Genomic DNA, 27,136 nt, shown 5'->3' on the forward strand with positions numbered 1-27,136 from the left:
GTTCGGTGTGGGAGGACATCATGAGCATCGATCCACGCAATTGGGATACGATGACTACAGGAACTACTTTCAGTCTGCTTTAATATTTTGTTTGTTTGTGTCTTGTTTAACGCCGCACTCAGCAGTATTCCAGCTATAGGACGGCGGTCTGTAAATAATCGAGTCTGGATCAGACAAACCAGTGATTGACATCATGAGCATCTATCAACGCCATTGGGATACGATGACATGCATCAACCAAGTCAGCGAGCCTGACCACCTGATCTCGTTAGTCGCCTCTTACGACAAGCATAGTCGCCTTTTAGGGCAAGCATGGGTTGCCGTGAAGACCTGAAGACCTATTATAACCCGGATACTCACGGGTGCGCCAGAAAATACCAAACATTCAGAAACCCGAGTGAGTGGTAGAGTGAGCGAGTGAATGAGTTGGGTTTCACGCTACTTTTAACAATATTCCAGCAACATTACGGCGGGAGACACCTAAATTAAGATCAACCATTGTTCCCACTTGAGAACGAGGACCGTCGACATGACGAGGCAACGCATTACCAACGAGGCTATCGACCCCTGCCCCTCAACAAAACCATTTCGTCAGCTGATGAAGACATCCTATACCTGCTGCAACTCGCCATCCCGTGTTGCGGCAGCTGTCCATAAACTGGAACTCATTACTGTCGTCAGGGAGGCAGGCTGGTAAAGCACAGTCGTCGAGGATAAAGGGTTCTTGTACCGTCACTATCGCCAAATCACCACCTGTATCAACGAACCAATACGACCATTTTTATACATTATAATTACTGTTGACACGTATCGCATTTATTATTCCAGATGTATTACCGTCATCTGAATATCGATTCTTACTTAGTATCTTATTCTTTGCATTAATCATGGCAAATAAAGAAACAAATATGAATGGAGGTGAGGTAAGGTGAGGTCAAGTGGGATTTAACGTCAAGTTTATTGCACTCATATAGCCCCTTAATGCCGAGAACAAGGCACGGTAACGTCTTTTGATATGAAGCGGCCGCAGATGGAACCCTAACCTCCCGCTCTTTCAACGTCGCATATCAACCATACATCGCTGAGGATCATTTACAAATATGCACGGTAGCTAAAACGCCAAAGTCCCATACAATTGTATTTCAAATTCATTCATGTCTACATCCATGCCAGATTAATGTGGTAGGAGGTCTACCACTTTGGTACTGACAGATCCACTGAAATTTCAGCTAATGTTGAATACTTCTTGTGAGAAATAGCATATTTAAGTGCTGATGAAATGTCGGTTTTAACTTGAAGGTTGAAACCGGTGAATAAAATGGAATTGTAGACATGGGTATTTTTCACATATATTAGTCAATCTCATTAAAATCAGATCTTAGTTCTCGCTACCGCTAAACAAAGGTCAGACGACATCCCATTTCGGGTAACGTCAGACCGACCTTGTGCGAACTTTGACCGACCAATGGAATGACCAATCAGAAGGCACCTTTCTCGTGCTTTACGGCACTAATTTCAAATTGGCAACTACGCTTCGAAACATATTTTGACAAATTCTCGATTACAAATTTGAAACCTGAACAAAAGATCATTCTGGAATGGTTAATAGATGGTCTAGATTGTATAGATTCAGACGTTAAACCCGTAACTATCATTCGGAATAAAGTTTTCGAGGTTGCATGATTAGAAATCACATTCCGACTGTCACTTTCATAATCTGGTAAGCGACGCTCTGATTGGTCGGATGAAAGGTCGTTCTGACGTGACCTCGAATGGGATGTCTTCAGATCTTTGTTTAGCGGTAGCGAGAACTAAGGTCTGATTTTAATGAGATTGATATATCAGTTTAGTTGTCAAAATTTCGGGTTTGATACCCAACATCAGTACGAAGTCTGACGCCCATTTTGTAGTCCCCCGCTGACAGTGCCGATGCTGCACTCACTATTATAAAAATTACACTACACTCATGTGACAAAAGGAGCGATCCACCCATATACCTATCCCATAAAGGAAGCGGAATTTTTTCAGGATCATATTTCGTCAACTGGAATTGCCATATTTAAAAACAAATGTTGTGTAATGGAACGGGCTCATTTTAATCTTTATTGAAGAAGTCGTTGGAATAAAACATCCTCAATTCCAAGGGAACAACTTCATGCACAATATGTCAGCGGATTTATCACCCAAACTGAGATTTTAGGAGGTCTAACGAAAGACATTTGTGGGTCATAGAGACATATTTTACTAACTCGTTCTTATATCCAGGTGTGTGAAAAATACAAAACAAGTGAAAAGTATCTCCCCCTTCACATTAGTGGGACAAAGACTGTCCTTTTACTGACTCGTTCTAATATGAGGGTGTGGGAAAAATATGTTGACGATATAATCAGAATAACGGACAGTGATATGTAGTGAGTTTAGTTACAATGCAAATATTCATACATGTAGCTGCTATGTTGTATGCTCTGTGTTACGAAGCGACATTCTATGTATACCATGACATGACATTTCAAAATTGGATCCTTGAAGGAATACAAGGCCATGGCAAATTGGACAGTCCTGACACGTTGTTTCTTTGTCTGCTTGCTCAAAATGTGTTATGAATGTTAATTGTTAATTAGGACCCCAATTATACATACACACTGATTCAGTTACACACCACACGCTATTAATAACGTCTTGGTCTTGCCTGTAGATGGGCACTTACCCATAGAGCATAGTCTCTATTTAACCAATACTCAAAAGAAGTATATTTCTTTTTATAACAAATGTTGAAGCATACTTGCACACGATTAACTATTCAGTTGGTGTAGAAAAGTGGTGAACTGAAGGACATGGCTCACTGAATATACAAGGCATTTCAATTGTAAAAGAATACAACCTGTATTTACTCTCCCACTTCATGTATGAGGAATGAAGAGACCCCAGGCAACCGGGACGTTACGCAACAAACACAGAGGCTATGACTCACATATGTTCTCATTAAGTAAGGGAGGAGTTCTAGCAGGTGGTCCAAAATAGCCATGGCAGAATGATGATCCACTGAAGTGTTTTGTTTCCGTTGCATTCCTTATGCACGAGTTTAGCGAAATTATTGCTGGAATATTGCTAAAAGCGGTGTTAAACCAAACTCACTCACTCACTTACTATTCATTAAGGGGATACATATTTTATTTCCGTTGTTTGTACATTGTAATGTCCAACATTTGGCTTCGCTAGCCGTGACGGTTAGGTATAGGACGTAGATATACATTGCATATACATGTAGATAGTGAATGCCTATATACTCTGTGTACATCACGTACAATGATATTATGTACTTTGTAAATATAGATTTTTTGATTGTCCACCGCGTAATTGAAAACATGTTATATATACTACTCAACTCCTGATAAGGATATTGAGCTGACCAAATCGCATCCTATTCCTGACATCTCCAAACAACCAGGTTTATCCCCCACCTTGACACTCAAAATAAGCGTATCAAATGTTGAGTAGTATATAAAAATATATATCAATGCTCAGCATAACAATCTCGAAAGATTCTAAACACTTTCGTGATTAATTAACACCACCACTGCAATAATTCCGGAAACAATAGATACTTATGTTTGATGAAACAAAAACGCCTGTTCAGAGTGCTTTAAGCAAGGGACGAGTCTATCGTCTCCTTTTCCGGAAAAAGATAACTATGTTTGAATTGTACTGTTACCGCCAATACAAGTCATGTAGGTCATATTTGAAATATGTTTGAGACAATAATCACAAGCTACCACAAAGAATGCAAACACTTTTTAAAATATAGATTGTTGTACGTAATATATCACATGGATAAGCACACCTCCTTCATATATTGGTCAGTGTTGTAAGCCGCATACTGACAGGGAAGCGTATAGATTTGGGCTGCTTGCACATCAACAAGCGACCCACGTCAAGCAAGAGGCGACCCACGTCAAACACTACTGACTACTTATGTTCTAGATCTTGAGATCTGACGTTGTTTTTAGTGCCGACGACTATGACGCATCATTTACAGAAACTACAATTTCAGAAGATGAGGTTTGATTCGTGCTAATTAGTTGACCCAAAATGCAAATGGATCTGACCGAGCGATTCAGTAGCCAGTGCAATGTTTGGGGAAAGCGCGCACATCAAATATTTGAAAAGGAACGTCTAATATATACAGAGAATCACATGTCAAACTGAATTCGAAATTGCAGATTGTGACATTGTATAAACTGACCTTTTTGAGCTATCCATTTCATATCCTTCAAGACTTTGTGTGACATCATTAGCTCTTTATCATGTCCTTCTGGTCGTTTCGTTACTCACGATATAAGACAATAATCTAGATCGCGACGATAAACCCTATTTAAACTCATCTCACCTTTTCGTGACATCATTAGCACTTTATCACATCCTTGTAGACTATGTGTGACATCAGTAGCACTTTATCACATCCTTCTAGACTGCGTGTGACATCATTAGCACTTTATCACATCCTTCTAGACTGTGTGTGACATCATTGGCACTTTATCACATCCTTCGAGACTGTGTGTGACATCAGTAGCACTTTATCACATCCTTCTAGACTGTGTGTGAAATCATTAGCACTTTATCACATCCTTCTAGACTGTGTGTGACATCATTAGCACTTTATCACATATCCCTAGACTGCGTGTTACATCAGTAGCACTTTATCACATATTTCTAGATTGCGTGTGACATTAGAACTTTATCACATCCTTGTAGACTATGTGTGACATCAGTAGCACTTTATCACATCCTTCTAGACTGCGTGTGACATCATTAGCACTTTATCACATCCTTCTAGACTGTGTGTGACATCATTAGCACTTTATCACATCCTTCTAGACTGTGTGTGACATCATTGGCACTTTATCACATCCTTCTAGACTGTGTGTGAAATCATTAGCACTTTATCACATCCTTCTAGACTGTGTGTGACATCAGTAGCACTTTATCACATACCCCTAGACTGCGTGTTACATCATTAGCACTTTGTCACATATTTCTAGATTGCGTGTGACATTAGCACTTTATCATATCCTTTTAGACTTTGTGTGACATCATTAGCACTGGACAGGGACGTATGATATCGTGAGCTCTTTGTCATATCCTTCTGGATATTGTGATATCAGTAGCACTTTATCACATCCTTCTAGACTTTCTGTGTCATCAGTAGCTCTTTACCATATCCTTCTAGACTTTGTGTGTCCTCATTAGCTCTTTAGCATATCCTGCTAGATATTGTGACATCATTAGCTCTTTACCATATCCTTCTAGACTGCGTGTGACATCATTAGCACTTTATCATGTCCTTCTGGTCGTTTCGTCACTCACGATATAAGACAATAATCTACATCGCGACGATAAACCCTATTTAAACTCATCTAAATTTTCGTGACATCATTAGCACTTTATCACATCCTTCTAGACTGTGTGTGACATCAGTAGCACTTTATCACATCCTTCTAGACTGTGTGTGACATCATTAGCACTTTATCACATCCTTCTAGACTGTGTGTGACATCATTAGCACTTTATCACATCCTTCTAGACTGTGTGTGACATCAGTAGCACTTTATCACATCCTTCTTGACTGTGTGTGACATCATTAGCACTTTATCACATCCTTCTAGACTGTGTGTGACATCATTAGCACTTTATCACATCCTTCTAGACTGTGTGTGACATCAGTAGCACTTTATCACATCCTTTTAGACTGTGTGTGACATCATTAGCACTTTATCACATCCTTCTAGACTGTGTGTGACATCATAAGCACTTTATCACATCCTTCTAGACTGTGTGTGACATCATTAGCACTTTATCACATCCTTCTAGACTGTGTGTGACATCATAAGCACTTTATCACATCATTCTAGACTGTGTGTGACATCATTAGCACTTTATCACATCCTTCTAGACTTTGTGTGTCATCAGTACGCTTTATCACATATCCCTAGACTGCGTGTTACATCATTAGCACTTTATCACATCCTTTAAGACTTTGTGTGACATCATTAGCATTGGACAGGGACGTGTGATATCGTGAGCTCTTTGTCATATCCTTCTAGATATTGTGATATCCTTAGCTCTTTACCATATCCTTCTAGACTTTGTGTGACATCATTAGCACTGGACAGGGACGCCTGATATCGTGAGCTCTTTGTCATATCCTTCTAGATATTGTGATATCATTAGCTCTTTACCATATCCTTCTTGACTTTGTGTGTCATCATTTGTTTTTTATTATATTCTTCTTGACTTTGAGTGACGTCATTAGCTCTTTATATTATCCTTCTAAACTTTGTGTGATATTATCAGCTCTTTTTCATATCCTTCTAGTCTTTGTGATATCGCTAGCTCTTAATCACATTCTTCTTGACTTTAGGTGATACCATTAGGTCTCTACATTAATGCTTCTAGACTGTGTGATTTATATTTAGCTCTTATCATACTTGACGCCTCATGCGTAGACGAGGGTATTATGTTACATTCAAGCTTATATTAGTTATGGGAAAATGTGAAAAGGTAATATAGTGAAAGGGTAATGATTTGGGCAGGACTTGTGGCAGAGATACAAATGTGCAGATGAATGTACCAAATGTGTTAATTATTTGGGTAAAATAATATATAAATAGATATCTAATGTAATTGTATCTGCTATTTTAGGGGCAGTCGACTCTGCTTTTAACAGACATGTCCTGTCCATATTGAAAAGGTTTTGTCGATTGTTCATCGGAACAACTGCTTAATATTTCAGCCCATCTATGCCTTTGATGATTTAAAATGAAATATTAACGTAGCATTATGATTTGCCAAACTGAAATACATGAATTATCTCACATTCAATATCGACACACGTCTGTATGAAAATAGGATAAATGTTTGGTCATAATGAAAGACCAAAATCTCAGAAATTTAATGGCAGCTCATATGATAGAGGCCAAAGCTCCAGGAAATAACACGTACACGAATACATCGATTGCAATATGAATTCGTATTTACAACATTTACGGATTTTCTAGAGGCTATTCTATTCAAATTCCATGGTTTCCGTCACACCTTATTTTGTACAGTGTAAAGTTCGGATGAATGATCACGAAACATCACAAGCAGTAATCCACCTCGAAGCAGAACGAAGACCATCAAAGGAGAAGAACATGAAAGGAAAATTAGATAAATACACAATAATTGATGTACAGGTGCAGTACCAGATCATGGTTACCACAGTAACCAGATCTCCTGCGGGATGTCTGATGTACTGTGTGGTGACTGTAGATGTACATGCTCTTGAATTCATTACCGAAACCGAGCGTTGTGATTTGAGAACAATCCTTTCCAGAATAATATTATGTAGAGCTTCATGAGTTATCCCTATAGAAGGTGGTTAGGGTTTAAACACACAAATCCCTTCAATCTGATAGAATCGGGGAAGGGATTTATGACAAGATCCGGGCACGAGGTTGTGAGTAAGAATAGGACATCCTGCCTCCTAGCGACCGTCTGATTCATGTACTGCGTTTGCATTGGCTCATTGCTGGTTTGGGGATGACATCAGCCGATGGACTGACTACTAATCAGCTTGCCATTGTATTCTCGTTTACGGATGTTTTACATTTTCTTTCCTCGGCAACACTTGCACCAGATTCCCCATCTTAACTTTGACTATCTTTCAAGTTCGCACACGTGAATATTACTTGTGCAAAGACTTGCTCACGCCCGTCCGCTCTCCTCCTTGATGGTCTTGCAGCAACAGACACTTACAAAAGAAATTGTTGGTTGATGATGACGAAGCTGATTGTGACGAATATCCGATTGCTGTTGAACAACATGGTGGACCTTTGAAGATACAGGGCCTGTATAAAGGCAGCCAAACACTCCCGAGCCTCTGTCAGGACCACAGAAACACCAACATGAACACATTTATCATTTTGACTATTATAATTTCTCTACCTGCATTATCACTGCAACAAATTGGTAAGTAACATACATGTATTAAATTAGAGATTATGAGAAGATCATTTTAACTTTATAGTAGTTCAGAATTAATACTTTTATTTATCAGTACTTAGTGTTTCATAATTTGATTTTATTATGCCTCAAACATGTTGATGGAACACAATAATTTAATTGATCATATCGTGTGATATTATTATGTTAAAGGCTTGCACGCTGTGATTTCCTTTTACTGTAACGTAGGGATGGAAAGATGTACGCTGTCATCGTTTGATGTTTATTTTAACCAACATGGACATGTGTGTATTGAAAAGATGTGCGCTGTACACCAATAACAGCAAGAATCCCATTATACTAACAAGACAAATTTCAATTGTTCCGTCATGCTTTAATGAATATTGCTTGGTTTTATCTCAACTTTAATCTAAAGTATGCCACATACACGAATGCCTTACATCAATGAGCAAATAATATTAATGCTGCATTTACTAATTACATTAATTGCTTTTTCCAGCTCCTTATGCATTTTGTAACACACTGTGTAACCTGATCAAAAGATGCTCACCTACCGTATCTTACTGTAGCAGCGCCAATGCGATCAGATTCTCGAAGTTATGCCGTTGCCAAGGTAAATATGTCATTCTTATGCTTGCTAAAAATATACTTATAAGAATGATTAGAGAAAGAATGAACTTATTAGATAAACGTTCAATATGAACGGATCAGGTTTGAAGAAATTAGTATTTTATTGTCGTCTTTTTATTTCTGTTTTAAGTATTCTTTATCCATAAGATAAAGATAACACCTAAATAGATGTATGAGTAATTCTACCAGGAGGACATGGAACGTAGCGTATCTATATTTTTTAATAGGAATTGAAACCAGTATATCTTGAGGGATGCTAAATGCATTCCCCATCTTACTGATATTTCTTTACACTCAGATCGAAAAGATTATTTTTGGGTCCTTAATTTGGCTGGTATATAAAACACTGTAGTGTCTCCTAAACCTCATCTTCGCAACATGAAATTGAACATGGACGAAATAAAACTGAAAAGTAAATTAAAGCATCATCATGATGATGATATCTGATGTTCGTAGAGGGTACATTATGTCGGTCCTCCATTCAGGCCAAGCTGATTGAGGTCAGTGAACAGTTGATCCTGGACAAAGAGTTCCTATAATTCATGAATGACAACATCCGCAAAGCTTAATAAAAGCGACAAAACCCTTGTCATAGTAATAAGATATAATCTGCGAAAAGGAGTCTACGGTAAGATTCCGACTTATCATAATTATGTGAAGAACACATAAATTATTGTCATTATTACATCTCCTAAATGGATGATTATTTGGGTGGTCAAGTGATCGAAAGTGCAACGATGTGCTGTGCAGTTGAACACTTTGTCTTTTAGATGTCATTATCAGACACAGACTGACCCAGATGGACGTACTTAGTTTTTCAGCACCGTGATCTAGTGATCAATAGGCATTCTTTTGTTTACAGAAGGTACAGGGATTGGCAATCCCCCTACAAGAAGGCCTACAAGAAGGCCTACAAGAACAACTACTACCACTACTACTACTACGACGACAACTACTCGGGTGCCATTTGTCAATAACCGTGAGGCAACATGTCGTTTATTTGATACACAATAAATAAATATATATTTTGAATTCTTAACTGCATGTAGCAATTATCTACGCCACCTTAAGAAAAATGTAACAGATATATAATCCTTTTGTGAAAGTTCGAAAGTTAATGCTTTGTCATACGATGAAACCTTGTTAACTTGAATCTCTGAAACCATTAATTCGATATACATGGGTAACTTAATGATCCAAGTAGGATCTCCATAAATCGATAAGTTGTCTAATATGAAAACTAAGTTCGTCTCAAACCACGGATAACTTGATATTGTGCGATGTAGTCAGAATTTTCTGAAACCTTAATACTTCATATACATGTATACATCTATTTGTAGAATGCGGCATCAGTGGAATTGCAAATCCTCAGGAATTTGTGAATTTCTTGCCTCACATAGTGGGTGTGTTTGACGCCCCAGAGACCTACTTTCCGTGGCAAGTGATTGTCAAACCTGGTGGTGCCCGTTGTGGCGGCACAATCATCAGCAGAGACACTGTCATCACGGCTGCACACTGTGTGAAGTTAGTCATTTTGTACATAATTTCTTTCATGAAATTGTTTAAAAATGAATTCTGTAACATGTTATTGAGAAACTGGTCAGGGTTACATATTGGTTTAAATTTTGTTGATATATAATTACATACAGAGATGTTTCCACTCTGATACCTGAACAACCCAAATAGCTTTCGTACTCTTATGGTGTTTCTATTTTCTGTTTTAGATTTATGGATAAACAATTAATTTTAAATTTAGGACATCGTAGGACTTTATCATCTACACGGATTATCATATACGATAAGGGTTGTTGATTCGTCACTTGAAATGGACAATGTTCCTACTACAATGCATCACATAGATACATACATAGATACACACATAGATACATGCATGCATCCATCCATGCATCCATCCATCCATCAACCCCCCCCCCCCACCCCCCCACCAACCCCCCCCCACCCCCCACCAACCCACCCACACACACACACAACCACCCCCCCCCCCTCCCCCCCCCCACCCCCCCACACACACACATACAAACATACATAATACTTATCCTTAACATAACTCGTATTCGGTACATAAAATATATTTATGTATTCATTTCAGCAATTTCCGAAATGATCCTCGCTCGGTTCAAGTAGGCCATGGTTCTGTTGACAGCAACGTCGCACAATACATAACAGCTTCCCAGATAATCGTACATCCTGGCTACAGTCAATCCTCAGGTAATTTGTATTTGTAAACTAGATTTGTATTGTCTGTCTAAGATGAAGCACCTATATTTTTATCTTTCATTTAATTCTGACATGTGTGTAAAAATACAGATTAAGTTCAGAAGTAATAAAACAGTGTGTTTTTTCATGTTTGGTAATATAATTGTATACTTGAATATTATCTCATTCTTGCCATAACCGATGATCTTGCTGAAGCCCTTTTATAGTATATGGCACATCGAAACAAATTCATTTTTGTTTGTTTGTCACAAGCCAAGATTTCTTCGGAAATTGCCAAAATCATGAACGCCATCTTATAATTTGTAAGATATATGTAAAATTAGAATATTGCCTATGTCTTTGTTGTCGTACATAACCTCATAGTGTTTTAATTTTGGACAATCTTCTTCAGACCCGGACATTGCGATCATCAAGTTATCGAGGTCAATCACATATACAAGGAACAGCCGCCCAGCTTGTCTTCCTCGCAATAATCAAGCAGTCGACCCTAATCAGATAGCTGTTGTCATCGGGTGGGGGATACTCCAAGGTGAGCATTTACCACCACCACATTTGCATTTAACGGGGAGTAGGGTCGTGCACATTTGCAGTCCCAGCACGTTTGTTAACTTTTGTTAATGGTAATTGATGATACCAGTTCAATTTTCACAGTGTGTTTCCTTTTTCTCTTGACATGTGATTGAACTTTCAGGATTCAAGAGTCGGGATATCAGTTCAGCTGATTATGAATACTTCAATTACACAGTGACAATGTCTCAGTTACACACAGGGAACTAATTTCAACGTCTTGATATACGTGAGATAGGGGATGATAGGTCCTCATGAATATACTATGGTTTCGTTATCATCTTCTGGTAACGGGGATTCTTTATCCTTTGGTTTTACTAAGGTTTAAAATTAAAGGTTGCTTGTGGAAATATGAATACACACGAATAAAAACCGGACGGCAATGCAATGACTGAGGTTTTTTGGAGCATAACAAAAACTTACTTGTGTAAAATCTGAGGCCATGATCATGAACAAAATGTTCGTCACTAGAAGCTTATTGTCAAGCTCACCTGGTCATAGGGCCTTCTTCTTAGTGGACAGATAGTAAACCAAACTTGTCTGCAAACATCACAACATAGTTTAAGGCGAGGGAAGGTTACTAACGGAACTAATATTAAACCGAACTTTTTACGGGACAAACCCAAGCTTGATTGAGTGATTTGGTTAAACGCCGCCTTGAACAATAATTCAGATATATCACGGCGATGTGGGAGAAAAGCCCGATGCCATTCAGGTCTCAGACGTTTACTACTCTGGTGAAACACTCGAGCTCGTGAATGGGGCTGACGAGCCTCGAAACATGATCGAGGCGACCCGGGATTCGAACCCACGATCATATCTTTATGGATTAAACATGGAACGCAACTCTGAACAGCGAATTTTGGAGCCTTAGACGGGTCACCTATGTGCCCCAAAACCTTAACGATGTGCACATTCATCTAACGTCGATCACTTTCGATGCACGCGCTACATTAAATTGTTTATACTCAGGCTGTATTGGTATAAGTGATTGAAAGAGCATGCATACACTTCAAAATGTGTGATATTTGTACTCGTCACATGTACGTTCATGTTGTAGAGGGCTGGAGCAGCGTTCCCAATATTATGCAGTATGTTTTTGTCCCTATCGTCGACCAGGAAGAGTGTAACAATGACTACAACGTCGAGTTCTGTGCAGGCTTCGCCCAAGGTGGACGTGATGCATGCCAGGTGAGATAGTCAATACAGGCGTCAGTACAAAACCCAAATGGTTTCACTTTGATAATATTATATATTACTTTTTAATTTATATTACTTTTTAATTTTTCTCGTTTTTTAAACTTTCTGCTTATTTGTTGCGAAATTAAGAATTTTTCTTGTTACTTCGAGTATTTTCTTGTTGTTTCAAGTTTTTTAAAAAATCTAAATTTCGAATTATTTAATTAAATTGAGTCCATTCTACGATTCCAACTATATGATAAGCATGTGTTTATGAATCACGCACAGGTGTAATGGAATTTATTTAATAAACCCAAATATCAAGTAGAAGGAAAGTACAAACGAAAGTTTATTTTTGAATTAATGTTTTTGTCCTTCTCTTCAGGGCTATTCCGGTGGTGCTCTTGTCATGCCAAGTCCGTCGGGCAGAACCTGGGAACTGATCGGCGTGGTGTCCAGGGGAATTGGATGTGCCAGACCAAGCAAGCTGGGCATATATATATATGCCAGGGTTCCAAACTATGTGTCATGGATACAACAGAACATGTAACAAGTCCCTATTGAAGCGTATGACTGGATGCTACACAGTTGGACTGGTGTCATTTTCTTACTATGCAATAAACTGTATAGACGAACGTCTGTAAATGCTCTTAATGGAGCGAAGTCAATGTCGGAACAACTAGAGGAAGTTTCTCTTTATTATCAGAACATAAAACACCGGTGATACATATTTATATGACTTGTATCCAGAATATCGTGAATTTTCTATGATATTTTCAAAGGTAAATGTTGGCCCGGTGATCATAGGGTAGATATGTATGTGAATGACTGTACATACTTAATTAATAATGATCACAATGTGTAATCATTGTATGTATCAAATATTGACATAAACACAATGTTAACAATCTAAGCAAATTGTGTTACGAGGAGCATTAAATACACGACCCAATAACAAGCTATTGAATCCTGAATAAGACTAATAAAATTGTCTGTCAAATATATTTTGAAATTTTGTTGTCCTTAATGCTGACGTTTAACACACAGTATTAGCGTGCTCGGAAGAGTTGTGGAAAAACTTGTGCATACAGGTGGTAGACCATGCCTTCATTGTATCGGGAGAACATATTCACATGTGTTTAAACGGAAGACCAAACACTCCCTCGTTATCAATGTACTGGGTTTTATAGTACTTCAAACAGTGTAGTCCACATCCCTACACACCTGTATGCTGTGTGAGTTTTTGTAATCCATCGGTACATAATGTTCTATTGTGCACGTTCCTAACCACACAGGTGTATTTGGACTGTTGCTTGTCGATGAGTACGGAGGATTACGTAGATTCCCGTATCAGTAGATTTCATGCGTCATTCCTTTCTTTGAAATATGCATCCCATTAACTAATACAATGATAACGGTAAACAATTTAGTCAAAATAATTAGGAAAGCGCAAGGCTCAGGAACGTCTGAGTATAGGAAATTAAAGGATTTGTACTTTCGAAAGTTATATAATCGTCAAATGAGCAAACGAATATCAACCGGCTTTTAAAACTTATTTTTGTAGAAGGTGATCTTGGTGTATATTGCCAGATATTATATGCATATGCATGTTTCCGCTGTTGCTTACTTTAATGTTTATTAATAGTTTCAAGGTTCGTCCGCCTATTTGACGGGATTTCACTTTCTCATTTGTACATGACACTTAAGCAGTGTCCTGTTACTGTAAACAGATTAGTTTCAAATTCCAAACTGGTGATGTGTATTCAGACAAATGCTTAGTCTCTAAAACTGTATAATTTTTAAAGAAACAAGTACCACCCAAAGCGGGACCTGAAAGCTTATTGTATGCTATATAGTCACATGGAAGTGCACCAGAATACATTGTATTCCGGACGATTGTGTTCTTTCATTTACTTTTAAGTCAGGAAAAAAAGACTTAAAAGGAGAGTTGTTGAATTTAATTATTAAATGTTGCCTATACACTAATCTGGACGTACTACTCATTGTTCTATTTATGTGATCCTATATATATTGTATATATAAATATACAATAACGTATGTTACCGTTCTTAAAGTCATACCCTTATATTGTCCATAGTATAAAAGTTTAATCAACAATATCAAGAGCAGCAGAAATACAATTTCTTGCAACATTTATACCACGAGAAAGTAAGTCCAACGCTTACGCACCGGTGGAACGTAGACAATATCGCTAATACAGATATCACGTATTTGAATGTTGATACTAAAGACAAACACGCATTATTCTTGCAGTGACGATATAACACTTATCCACGTTTATTGGTGACTTTCATCAGTTTTGCATTTAATTTTAATAACAGTTTCTTGTTTTCACATATACAACTAGCAATACCCGACTAGCCTGTCATAGAAGAAGAAGAAGATATTTTATTAAAGTGTCACACACATATAAATGTGTCTGGCCAGATTTGGCCTATGAGACACTACAATTCAATAAATATCTGTTAAAATATCGTGACAATGTCATACAAAATTATGGGGCAGTTTTCAATCTTCTACTGACTTACTCTGGTGTTCCTGAGCGAAGCTTATTGGCTTGGTTGTTATACCCTGTTTTTCTGGTAATCCTCTTATTACTTCATTTTTATCTAATGACACCCTGTTCTCTGGATCACGGCTCCGTGACTATCCATAACAATTAAGATGAACATTCAGTTCAAGTACATGAATGAGTTTGTTTTGACGTCACAATCAGTCAAAGACCAATGCTGTGAGGTTTGATTACACACTTCTACCAGGTCGAACATCGTGGATCTTTATTTTCTACCTAAAGAGAATCATAGTCCATATGCTAATCCATCTACGAAAACCGTCCCGCTCAAGATGACCTTACTTTTTGTTAAACCCATCAACTATCCCCCTACTCTAACCCCCACAACCCCCATGTAATTGCGACCACCATGTTCCAATCGTCTCAGTGATCGAACGATTGGGAAGTAATTGTAACTTGTGTAAACTGCCGGGCAAAAGTAAGTATACCCCCATGTTTGATGGTGGTTAAAATTGAAACAAACAAGGAATGGTTATTCGATGGAGATATATTTGCTTCGGGTATCTTAGGCGATACTACATGCATCATATCAATGAGTATCTCACAACAGGTGACGTGCACATGACGTCTTAAGGAATATAATTTTAAACAGTTTGAGAATTGGTGTCGTTATTTTCTTTTACTGTTCTAATATATTTGATACTGTACAGCAGTAATGAATAGTTTCCTTGACAGAAAGCATGATGTATGAAACAGTTTCTGGTAGTTCGTAACACTCTCTGGACGACATCCATCTCGTGTCTGCAATCCGACTATCCCCTTCTCACTGGTAAGTTACATCATGTCAAGAGGTCTTTGTGTGTCAAGGACGTAAGAAAATCAGCTGATACTCGAAGCTCAAGAACCGTCTTCAAAGCTGACAGACTTAGTATGTTTCTACACTGACAGAAACTGGATATACTGACACGCAGCTATAATAGATATGTTACTAACCCCTGATCAAATAGATGCCCTTCGTTAATCTCTGTGTGGAGTACCGTATATACCTGTGATAACGATACCGGTGGCGATGCTGATGGTTTTGGTGATGATAATGATGGTGACGACGATGATGATGTCAATGATGGTGATGGTGATGATATTCTTATATCCTTGCATTTTACAGTGGTGATAAACATTATCTGTAATTGCAAACTTTAACATTTGAAAAATGAAAACACATATAGTTGATCATATGATCAAGGCCGCTGGCGTTGCCTAGTGGTAAAAGCGTTCGCTCCTCGTGCCGAAAGTCCAGGTTCGATTCTCTGCATATCATAGGCACAATGTGGGAATCCCCCGCCGTGATATTACTGGAATATAGCTATGGCGGCGTAAATTCGACTCAATCACAAACTCTCATAAATCACTGTGCCATTGATAACCAAGGTTCTGCAGATGGCACCGGAGTATGTCAAGATTCAACTCTTGGTTGGTCTTCTTCCATTATATCTCACTAGGTGGCGCTACCGGCCTCGCTAGGTCGTTCATTCATCCACAGGGCTGTGTACATGAATGGCCACTTTCTTAAAGCGGTTGTGAAGTAGGGGTTTATGTCATGGGAAGTTGACCTCAACCGATTCCAACAGTCCTGCATTTATCTGATCCATTGACCTAAGTTTGTGGCTCTGTGACAACACGTTCAAAAGAACGTCTTTGTACAGGAGATGCAATGGGCCATTCATGACATACCACATGCTTTTACGGATTGTGAACCGGCCTCGCGATGTCAAATCCGTTGTCCTCGCATAAATATTAATATATCTTCTAGATCTGTCTTAGAATGGCGTGACAACATTCAAGGAGTACGTTAACGGTTATGTGAAATATTAGAATGATTCCATCACAGAAGCCAAATCTTAAGTTGTTTGATTCTTCAGTAGCATTTTCAACAACCAATCAAACAACCAATCAAACAACTCAATCAAACAATTTAATCAAACAATTAAATAAAACAATTTAATCAAACAATTAAATAAAACCATTTAATCAAACAATTTAATAAAACAACTAAATCAGCTAACTCAATCAATCAATCAATCAATTAACTCAAACAATCTATAAATCAAACAATCAATCGTACTTTCTAAATGCAAGAAAATGGAAATCGAGTGACGGATGTTTGACTCATTCTTCTTCCTCTTGTTTCTTCTTCTTCTTCTTCTTCTTCTTCTTCTTCTTCTTCTTCTTCTTCTTCTTCTCCGCGCACGCACCCAAACACACATTTTGAGTTACCAATCCCTGAATTGAGAAGACTTGCGTTACGAAGCTCCTTCAAGTCGTTATCAATATCCGTAAATGTCTGTGATATTATTACCAATCCAAAGCCGATTAATATATACATTTATTGTACTTTCTTGACAACACACACACACAAACACACACACACACACACACACACACACACACACACACACACACACACACACACACACACACACACACACACGCACGCACGCACGCACGCACGCACGCACGCACACACACACACACACACATTAATTGTTTTATTAAATGTATCTCTGTTATCTGTCTGTACCATCAACTTAACTGCCCTCACCCCCTGCAGTTTTTCCGTCCCATTTTGCCAAGCAGGTGACCCACAAGGAGGAATACGGCCCTCTCTCAGTCCAGAATCATGACTTGTGAATACGTAGCCTTGCTGATGCCAAACATTTTGTAACAATTTGGCAAACTTTGATATGTCAACAACACATACAATTCAGTTATATTTCATCTTAATATATCAGTTGAATCCTACTTGACCTTTGAAGATCCGGGTTAGAATAGGTCTTCAGCAACCCATGCTTGCCGTTATAGGCGACTGTGCTTGTCGTAAAAGGCGACTAAAAGGGATCGGGTGGTGAGGCTCGCTGACTTGGTTGTTGCATGTCATTGTACCTCAATTGCGTGGATCGATGCTCGTGATATCAATCACTGGATTGTCTGGTCCAGACTCGATTATTTACAGACAACCGTCATATATAGACCAAGCACCAGTGTCAATATCGGATCCGAACACACGATCAGCGCATCCTGGTGAGGCAAGGAGACCCTACTATGTATACCAAATTCGAAGTTGAGCGAATACCCTTGTTCTATGCAAACAATATTACTTTTTTAATCAGAAACTTCAGATTAAAGAGAACAGGTTTCTCCATAAACCGGTGTAGCCGAGGAACGTTCCGGATTAGTGAGTGAGTATGGTTTTACGCCTCTTTGGGAAATATTCAAGCAATATCACGACAGGGGACACCAGAAATGGGGTTCACACATGTACCCATGCAGGGAATCAAACCCGGGTCTTCGGCGTGACGACCGAACGCTTTAACCAATGGGCTACCCCACCGCCCATGCCCAGAGAGATTTACACAGAGGTTGACTTACACTGGAATGAAAGAGCATGTTTAACGAACTTGTCATAAAGATCTTACCCTTTGTTTCATCGTCGTCGACATCAGGGAATACCACATTTCCTGACACATTCCGTAACTGTGTCCCCCTTGCAAGTAAGCCCGCCACTGCAACCAAAGTCAAATCACTCCTCGGACTTGCTTGCCATTCCCTGACACTGAGGAATAATAGCGACAAGACCCTTTCAATATTTAATAGAAATTTCGACGAGGCGATTGTACGATTCCGACCATATCATGATATATCCTGATATCATAGCATGTGTTTTTGAATCACTATCACATACTGATGATACCAGGCGTTCGCGAAAAGGTGAGCGTACGCTGCGGAAACAGGCGGCACCCGTCAAAAACACATGCAAAGGCAAGGAAATTGTTTATCTAAAGAAACACGGAAACATGGTCAAGTCAAAATAGGGAATTGCATCGGACATAATTTTTGTCACTGAAGCGTCAAAATTGAACATGCCCACCAGGAGTTTACCATACAATTTTTGAAAACGTTGCTGAGGCCCTGAATGTTGTAATCTTGTAACAAGTTCTGAGCAAATGTCGGATGACTTTCTGTGAAATCTTGGTAGAAAGGGGAAGGTTGATATACAGCGAATCTCCTTCAGTAAGGAAATCCGCTTTCGCGAACACCTGATACCATCATAAGTTCTTGGTCAATCATAAGCACATGCTCGTGATGAGTCGGAATCGTACAATGGATTCTGCTTTTAGCAGAGATTTCCGAGCAGAAGATTATGGAAATGGCTTTGTCGTTCTTGTTTTCAATGATGTGCAGAGTTGCGTCGCTTCGGTACGCCAGAAACCTATGATTGTGGGTTCGAATCCCTGGTCGCCCCGATTATGTTTCTAGGTTTGTCAGCACCACATCCGTGCTCGTGGGTTTCACCGAAGTGGTAAACGTCTGAGACCTGCATCACTTCGGGCTTTCCAAAGGAAAAAAGGACCAAAGGATACAAAGGATATGTTCATAAATTAGCTACGTAATAACGATATTCCTGTCATAATGCATAATATAAGATTCAGAGTGAACTGTATCTAAAAGGCATGTTTATGATAAGACGAACCTAGGTTTTGAAGCATTCTGTGTACGTTGATATAGGAAAGCGTATCACCACGGTACCATATGTATACACGAATCAGTGGTTGTATGTTTGTGTAACTCAAGAATCCCCGCATATCCTGGTCGTCAGTATAGCTCTATCTGTCAGCAAGACTCCATGGCAGATTGGCTGCAGGACAGGATTGTCTTGGATACTGCCATTCAAGTTGAAGTAGACTATCCAAGGGTTTTCCTGACATGAAGCCACGTGGGAAATGCCAAGCGCCCTTACTGACATCGATCTACAGTCTGCATGGGGACAAAAATAATATACATAGATGCAACGGAAACGTAGATTAAATAGGAATATGTGTGTTTCATGTTTGCTTGAACGAGGAGAGTGTGAGGCTAAAAAGCAAACCAAGTGAATTTGGTCAAAACGTTAAACGTTGATCTGATATCGTTCAAAGATGGTCAAATAGCCAATTCACTTCCACGGATTAACGCACCTAAACCAGAAATATAAGAGGGACCAGTGACTGTATAACAAGAAGGATGACTTCAACTGATCAATAGTCAACTTTCTTTTTTTGGGTGCAATATTCCTGCAATATTTTACCCCGGAATCTTCACGGGTCTGACGCAAAAGTGACAAAAAAAATCATGTCTAATAGAAATCCCCATTTTAATGTCCGTACATGGGAGAGAGAGAGAAAGATTCTTTATTTCCTCCAGATGTCATTCCGAAGATTACAATGAAAATATATATTCAATTACGCGCAGTTAACACAAAAAAAGGCATAACATATTTACAATTACACACAGTTTATCTAATTCAGATACCTAAATGATGACAGATTTTCACTAGAAGATATATATCAAAAGATGCCTTAGTTTGTACAGATACGAAGCGAATTGAAGTATAATAGTTTCCCAGGTGTGTTGATCCAGATTGTGAGTAAATTTTGTTACAGCCCTAAATAAGACTGATAACATTCTGACCTGGGTCTTTATTAAAAAAGTAGATCGAAGGAAATGGAAGCAATTTCTGGCACTAATGTAAACACGTGGAAATAGTATCAAAACTGCCAACAATATTGGCAGATGCACATACTCAAATAATAGATCACATTCCTTTTACACTTGGCAACATGAGGCATTTGGTTATAATAATGTCAATGAAAATACTAAGGGATCCATATGGCAAAAAAGTCACAAACTCAAAATATTATCACGTAGTTGGAGAACATTTCTAACCGGAACTAATCAATAACGGAGATTCCTCGTCTCTTGTTTTACGTTTTTTGGTCAGTTTTTGTTGTATTTCTTTCCTTCAAAGAATAGTAATTATGATCATGATGAGCAGAGTTACTTGGTCGTTTTCTGTGGACTGTTGTTTGTCCAGTGTCAGTAACTGCAAGAATATCATAATTTTTTGTTTGTTTGTTTGTTGTTTAACGCCGCACTCAGCAATATTCCAGCTTTAGGACGGCGGTCTGTATATAATCGAGTCTGGACCAGACAATCCAGTGATTGACATCATGAGCATCGATCCATGCAATTGGGATCCGATGACATGCATCAACAACGTCAGCGAGCCTGACCACGCGATCCCGTTAGTCGCCACTACGACAGGCATAGTCGCCTGTTACGGCAAGCATAGGTTGCTGAAGACCTATTCTGAGATTTTTTTTAGGAATTATCATACTATGTTAGAGTACACTGTGTTAAAAAAGCGTAACGATATTGTACTCTTGAAAATCACATTCGTGGAACCTGTTGAGTAGATTTATACATCTCGTCTTTAGACTTTGGTGTTTTATATAGTTATCGATACAGATATAGATATAGGTTTTTAGAAAATGTTGTCTTCTGTATACAAACATGATACTGCAAATGTCTATTCAAGATGCATTTTGGGCGATTATATACGTGATTCTAAACAATATCGGTACTTTTTCCAGTTGTTGGTTCTCTTCCATTCGCTGGGGATGACGCTCTGGAGCTCAGTGCGCATTCTCCATTGTTACAGGTATCAAAATCATTACTCGGACCAATACATCCCTGTCCGTCACATTGGCGGTCTCGCCGTCTCAAACCGATGCCACATGTCGCCGAACACGACTCCCACTCCGTCCAAGCAGACCACGATGACGTCGATGTAGTTGAGCAATCGCCGTCGTTACAGGAATCAAAATCATTGTTCGGACCAATACATCCTTGTCCGTCACACTGGCGGTCTCGCCGTCTAAAACCGATACCACATGTCGCCGAACACGACTCCCATTCTCGCCATGATGCCCAGGCTGAAGACACTACAAAGTGAACGAATTATTAGAGGCTTGAACGTCACAAGTGTAGAACCACCAAAATTGTAGACGCTGTGTCTGTGAGATGATGGTGAAGGAAATAATGTTTTATGAAACAGATAAAACTCTATTTAACAGCGTAAGAAACAAGGTCTGATTCCACAAAGCGGTCTTACTCTCATGCTTAAATATAATGTTACTTTCTCTTTTTGTTTCTTTGACGCCGCACTGAGCAATATTCCAGCTACAAATGTATATGACAGCGGTCTGTTAATAATCAAGTTTGAACCAGACAATCCAGTGATTGGTATCATGAGCGTCGATCCAGGCAATTGTGATCCGATTACATTCATCAACCAAGTCAGTGCGCCTGACCACCCCATCCCGTTAGTCGCCTTTGGCCTCAAGCATGGGTTGCTGACGACCTATTCTATCCCTGATCTTATTTATGTTGCTTGTTATAGTCGAAGCTCTAAGACAGCTCTATGGATTCGTATCAAGAACCATTTATATTATCCACAACTGAAATGTACTGTAATACACTGTATATCACTACGGTATAACAATGCTGCAGCAACAATCTGAACTGCCCCTCACTGTCCATCTCTCCGGGGCAATACAAGGGCGTTAACTGACTATAAAAGTACAATTTCCACTTTAATAATTAGTTAACGCTCTTGCCTCGGGAAGATGCGCATTCTCATGTGATGCATAGTGTTGTATCTACACCTATGACAATACCAATATTCCTATGTAACTATACATATGTACCTATAATTCAATGACATTTATAATCAGTAAAGCAATATATAAAATATATTCTATAACGCAACCTGTGGACTGTGTTGTGGTTGTTGTGCGGCAGTCGTTGGAGCAGGCCTGGGTCTCAAAGCGGGCTCCGACACATCTGTTATCAGGACAAGTACGAACTCTGACCCTCAGTCCTGAACCACAGCTCTCAGAGCAGGAACTCCACTCACGCCATGACCCCCATTCCGGGGCACCTACAGACAGGAGACATGTTAGATACAGGCCATTGGATATTCTGAAGGGGTCGGGGATTCTTTCTTTTTTTTTAAATATTTATTGTAGAAACTATTTGAAAATATATATTTTGCCTTATTTTTATACGCTGGAAATGGTGGATATCCTGATCTAACTGTGTTATGAAAAATGTACAATTCTTAGGCTCCTCCTTCGCAGAAAACAATTGTATTTTTCTTGAAATGGTGACCGAAAACATAATTATAATGTTTCCAACAAAACAATCCCAGCAACACATCCGCCCACGTTCCCCTTCCAGAACATCAGAAGGATGATTAAAAAATAGAACCGGATTTTAATATCCAAATAAATAAACAGTTGGATGATATAATTATTCTTCAGTCTGAATTCTAATATTCTATAGGTGTGTCGTTTAAAACGATATACAGAGAACCTGGATTAAACCAGTATGCTGACGTCACGCAGTTGTTGATCATGCAGGACTTCACTGGCCAAGTATAACTTGTGCAATTATAGGTCATTATGCAAAATTATAGAGAAATTTTGTTTCAATCATGACATGGTTCAAGTTCTTAGAAATCACTGGAATCAGTTGTTTCTTATGATTTCACCATCAGATAATGTGTCACACAATCAATACTTGCTACTCTGTTACATAAAATAACCTGATTGGAAAATATCAACCGGTAAGTGATCTATTCATTCCTGAGATGAACGCTACCGTAAGAACAAATGTACCATACGGGTATGAGGAAAAGTGTTTCGAAACTTATAGTATATTTAAGAATTGACCTTCACTTTGTGTGAGTTCATTGGAGTATGGACCTTCATAGAGCGAGGGCAAAACTGTATGAACGTTGGAGCTTGCTTTCCATTATCGTCTACTTCCACTGTAGCATCTCTAAAACATGTGGTATTAAGCAAATGTGTGACGTTCATGTTCTGACGTTAAGTGTACTGGCTGAGTCGGGTTTGACGGCACTTTAAGCAACATTCTAGCCTTATTACGGATGAGGACACAAAATATTGACATTATACCCATGTGAGGAATCACGCTTACTTGTAGAACACGGGTTTTCTGCGCATTGTTGTATTTGGAAATCTTGCCCGGAACAGAATCCCGAGATGCACGTGCGGGATCTCCTCCGTTCACCTTGTCCACACGTGACAGAGCACGTGCTCCAAGCGGACCATTGTGACCAAGTTCCATCAGCTACGTATACAAACAGAGTGTAATGAGTAAGTATATAAGCTCACTTAGGTTTAACACAGTTTTGAATTGTGAGTGAGTGAGTTAAAATTTAACGTCGCATCGGCATTATTCAAGCCATATAGCAACGGGACCAAGTTAATATATTCACACTTTAGTTATTTATGCAAAGTTATATTTAAAAACAATTTATGAAACATATTTGAGCATACTATATTTAAAAACAATTCATGAAACATATTTGAGCATAACAATATCATGTAAACAGTTTTAAAACACGGGCTATAGGCCACCAGTCACCAAAGCTAGGCCACCTCGCAGGGGGTCATGGGGATTTACAGTACCTCTGCTTCCTGCATGATACCCCAGCAGGATCGGTTTTGAATAGTATTTCGGTTATGTCACAGCGTGTCAGCTCGATGTGGTTGGACAAACCGAAATGAACCAGGAGTTAAAGGTTTAACACTTTCGTGAACCCGATGAGTACGGTTGTGGTGCTGACAAACCCAGAAACGTATTGAGGGCGAATCTTGCATTCCAATCCACCACCATTGGTTTCTGGTACGTCTAAGGGAGACAACTCCGCATAGCGATTCGCGTTGACTTTTACAACTGGGTCACGTATACGTATCAATGCACGTCTTAAATACGTTACGGAATAGACATATATACGTCGATATTTTTAAAATCGTTCAGACTGCGAACATCTATTATTTTCTGAAAGATTTCATTCCAACGTGACGTTGTACACACCTTGCTGACAGCACACTCCAACAGTGCACAGGCTGGCAATTGTATTCGGCTGTTGTGATACTGGGGAACCACATGACGTTTGACAGATTCCCCCATGTAGCTGGGCGCACACTGAAAGATTGCAATGATCGTGTCACATTGTTGGTCTGTAAATAATCGAGTCTGGACAAGACAGTCCAGTGATTGATATCATTAGCATTGATCTACGCAATTGGGATTCGGTGACATGCATCAACCAAATCAGCGAGCCTGAACACCCGATCCCGTTAGTCGCCTCTTACGACAAGCATGCGTTGCTGAAGACCTATTCTAACCCGGATCTTCACGGGTCGAGCGTGCTACATGCTTAACCTTTTCGCGAACACCTGGTGTTAACACTGATTTACAGTGATCCATTTATATAATGTTCACCGCTATTTTGCCTTCAACGCACAATGGAATCGGTTACGGTAGATAATTCTCTGGCGTTGATGTACATGTATTATATATTTATATTTATATTTATATTTATATTTATATTTACAGTGAATTCACAACGTGCACATGGAATAACGTTAAATATATATCTTGTATAGGTAGAAAAACTATAATGTTTCATACTTGTTGCAGCATAATACATATGTGGTTTACCGAGGTACAGTTATATGAATGAATCCAACTCGTGTTATAAAGAACTGAAACTTTTTAGTTAAAATTACAGATATAATGTTGAATTTTTAGGATAAAATGTTCAAAACATTTTGAAAAATTATCTTAATAATTGTACATATTACATGCCATATGCTACATATTTTATGCTGACAATAGTCAACTTTGTTTCCTGTAATTTGAAAACATTAACGTTAACAAATTATAATGTTACTTCGAAAAGTGAAAATTGAATTTAATATCTTGCAGATACAATTCAGTATCTCGATGTTTGAAAGTAAAGTATATGTTTTAAAGGCCCTGTAGCAAGGGAGACTTCCGTTCCCAGTTTACGTGTAACCGACATAAACAGCTTTATAATAAAATGTAACTTACATGTATGGCGAATATACTGAGCTCTTAAAATGCTCAGTTGTGCAACAACAATCAGCAGCGTCGTCAAAATTACGGTTGCCATTTTTGGATGACGTCCGGAGACTATTGTTATTGCTGGCGAACGTCCGTTGTAATAAAGCCATTCTTTTATATAGTTTCGACGAGGGAAAACTGTGTAAGTCAGCACAAGGAAATACAAGGTCAACATTTAACGCCCATTTGTAACACAATTAGCTACACAACACTCGTTACGAGGGGCGATTGTTTCCGACATTCCTCATATTATTATAACCAAAGGCGTTTAGTCCTTCGACCAAACAGAACTGCATGCTCCTGGGGATTGGTTCTTAAAGCGTTAATGTAGCCGTCAGAGTTAATACGGTGGGTCAAGGATACACATTTCTCATGTTACATGTTCACCTGGGTCGTTTTGTGACATTCAGTTTGAAGATTTCAGATATTTTTAAAAGATTTCTGTGATTTAGCTCAAAGGAATACATTTTTATCTGGGTTTGTAAAATTCTTGTCACCAAATAAAGGCGGAAAACATGTGTTTAAGCCGATGGGAGAGAGGCAACGTTTACAGTGTTAAACACAACGAGGCCGCTTTCAGCAATATTGTAGCAATATCAAGGCAGGGGACACCAGAAATGGGCTCCAAACATTGTACCCATATTGATAATCGAACCCGGTCCTTCGGCGTGACGAGCCAACGCTTTAACCACTAGGCTACCCCATGGCAACCAGTTGTTATACAAAGGAGGGTTCAAATCTGCGGTACCTTTGTTAGGGACCATTCTAGGTGTGTGTGTGTGTGTGTGTGTGTGTGTGTGTGTGTGTGTGTGTGTGTGTGTGCGGGATGGCTGGGATGGGGATGGGAGTTGCGTGTTTGGGTGGTGGTGGTGGGTAATGAGTGGTGGTGGTGTGTGTAAGCGGGATGACTGGTATGGGGTGGGAGTTGCGTGTTTGGGTGGTGGTGGTGGGTGATGAGTGGTGGTGGTGTGTGTATGCGGGATGGCTGGGGTGGGGTTGGAGTTGCGTGTTTGGGTGGTGGTGGTGGGTGATGAGTGGTGGTGGTGTGTGCATGGGGGTATCTAATACTTATATTTCCATTTATGTTGTTTGTTGTTGTACAGTGACAACATGTTTGTATGTGTGTTTGTTTGTTGATGCCGCACTCAATAT

At 39.1% G+C, this 27,136-nt stretch overlaps 2 protein-coding genes across 2 annotated transcripts; one reads left to right on the top strand and one right to left on the bottom strand.

The window, feature by feature from the left end:
* Positions 1 to 7,538: 7,538 nt before the first annotated feature.
* Positions 7,539 to 13,619, top strand: LOC124116275 (trypsin-1-like). The gene is made up of 8 exons (XM_046477537.2): positions 7,539 to 8,007; positions 8,501 to 8,614; positions 9,494 to 9,610; positions 9,972 to 10,155; positions 10,742 to 10,860; positions 11,261 to 11,398; positions 12,497 to 12,627; positions 13,001 to 13,619. Exons 1-8 carry the CDS (start codon positions 7,944 to 7,946, stop codon positions 13,163 to 13,165), a joined length of 1,032 nt encoding a protein of 343 aa, XP_046333493.2. The 5' UTR covers positions 7,539 to 7,943; the 3' UTR covers positions 13,166 to 13,619.
* Positions 13,620 to 19,772: 6,153 nt separating this feature from the next.
* LOC124116262 (A disintegrin and metalloproteinase with thrombospondin motifs adt-2-like) lies at positions 19,773 to 26,107 on the bottom strand. Its single transcript, XM_046477520.2, has 6 exons — positions 25,952 to 26,107; positions 24,929 to 25,039; positions 24,026 to 24,178; positions 22,794 to 22,964; positions 21,607 to 21,966; positions 19,773 to 19,960 (listed from the first exon to the last, which is right to left on the bottom strand). Exons 1-6 carry the CDS (start codon positions 26,031 to 26,033, stop codon positions 19,773 to 19,775), a joined length of 1,065 nt encoding a protein of 354 aa, XP_046333476.2. The 5' UTR covers positions 26,034 to 26,107.
* Between the last annotated feature and the right edge of the window lie 1,029 nt (positions 26,108 to 27,136).

Source organism: Haliotis rufescens, unplaced genomic scaffold (assembly GCF_023055435.1).
Source record: "Haliotis rufescens isolate VD_foot unplaced genomic scaffold, xgHalRufe1.0.p SCAF_19, whole genome shotgun sequence".
NCBI lineage: Eukaryota > Metazoa > Mollusca > Gastropoda > Lepetellida > Haliotidae > Haliotis > Haliotis rufescens.

Bases quoted from the DNA above. Each gene is read 5' to 3' on its own strand.
- LOC124116275 (XM_046477537.2), top strand. From the start codon at position 7,944: ATGAACACATTTATCATTTTGACTATTATAATTTCTCTACCTGCATTA. The intron at 9,611-9,971 runs GTGAGGCAACAT...ATCTATTTGTAG, and splicing joins GGTGCCATTTGTCAATAACC to AATGCGGCATCAGTGGAATT. The intron at 12,628-13,000 runs GTGAGATAGTCA...CCTTCTCTTCAG, and splicing joins GTGGACGTGATGCATGCCAG to GGCTATTCCGGTGGTGCTCT.
- LOC124116262 (XM_046477520.2), bottom strand. From the start codon at position 26,033: ATGGCAACCGTAATTTTGACGACGCTGCTGATTGTTGTTGCACAACTG. The intron at 22,965-24,025 runs GTAAGCGTGATT...TCCTGTCTGTAG, and splicing joins AGAAAACCCGTGTTCTACAA to GTGCCCCGGAATGGGGGTCA. The intron at 19,961-21,606 runs GTACCGATATTG...GTCCCCATGCAG, and splicing joins AGAACCAACAACTGGAAAAA to ACTGTAGATCGATGTCAGTA.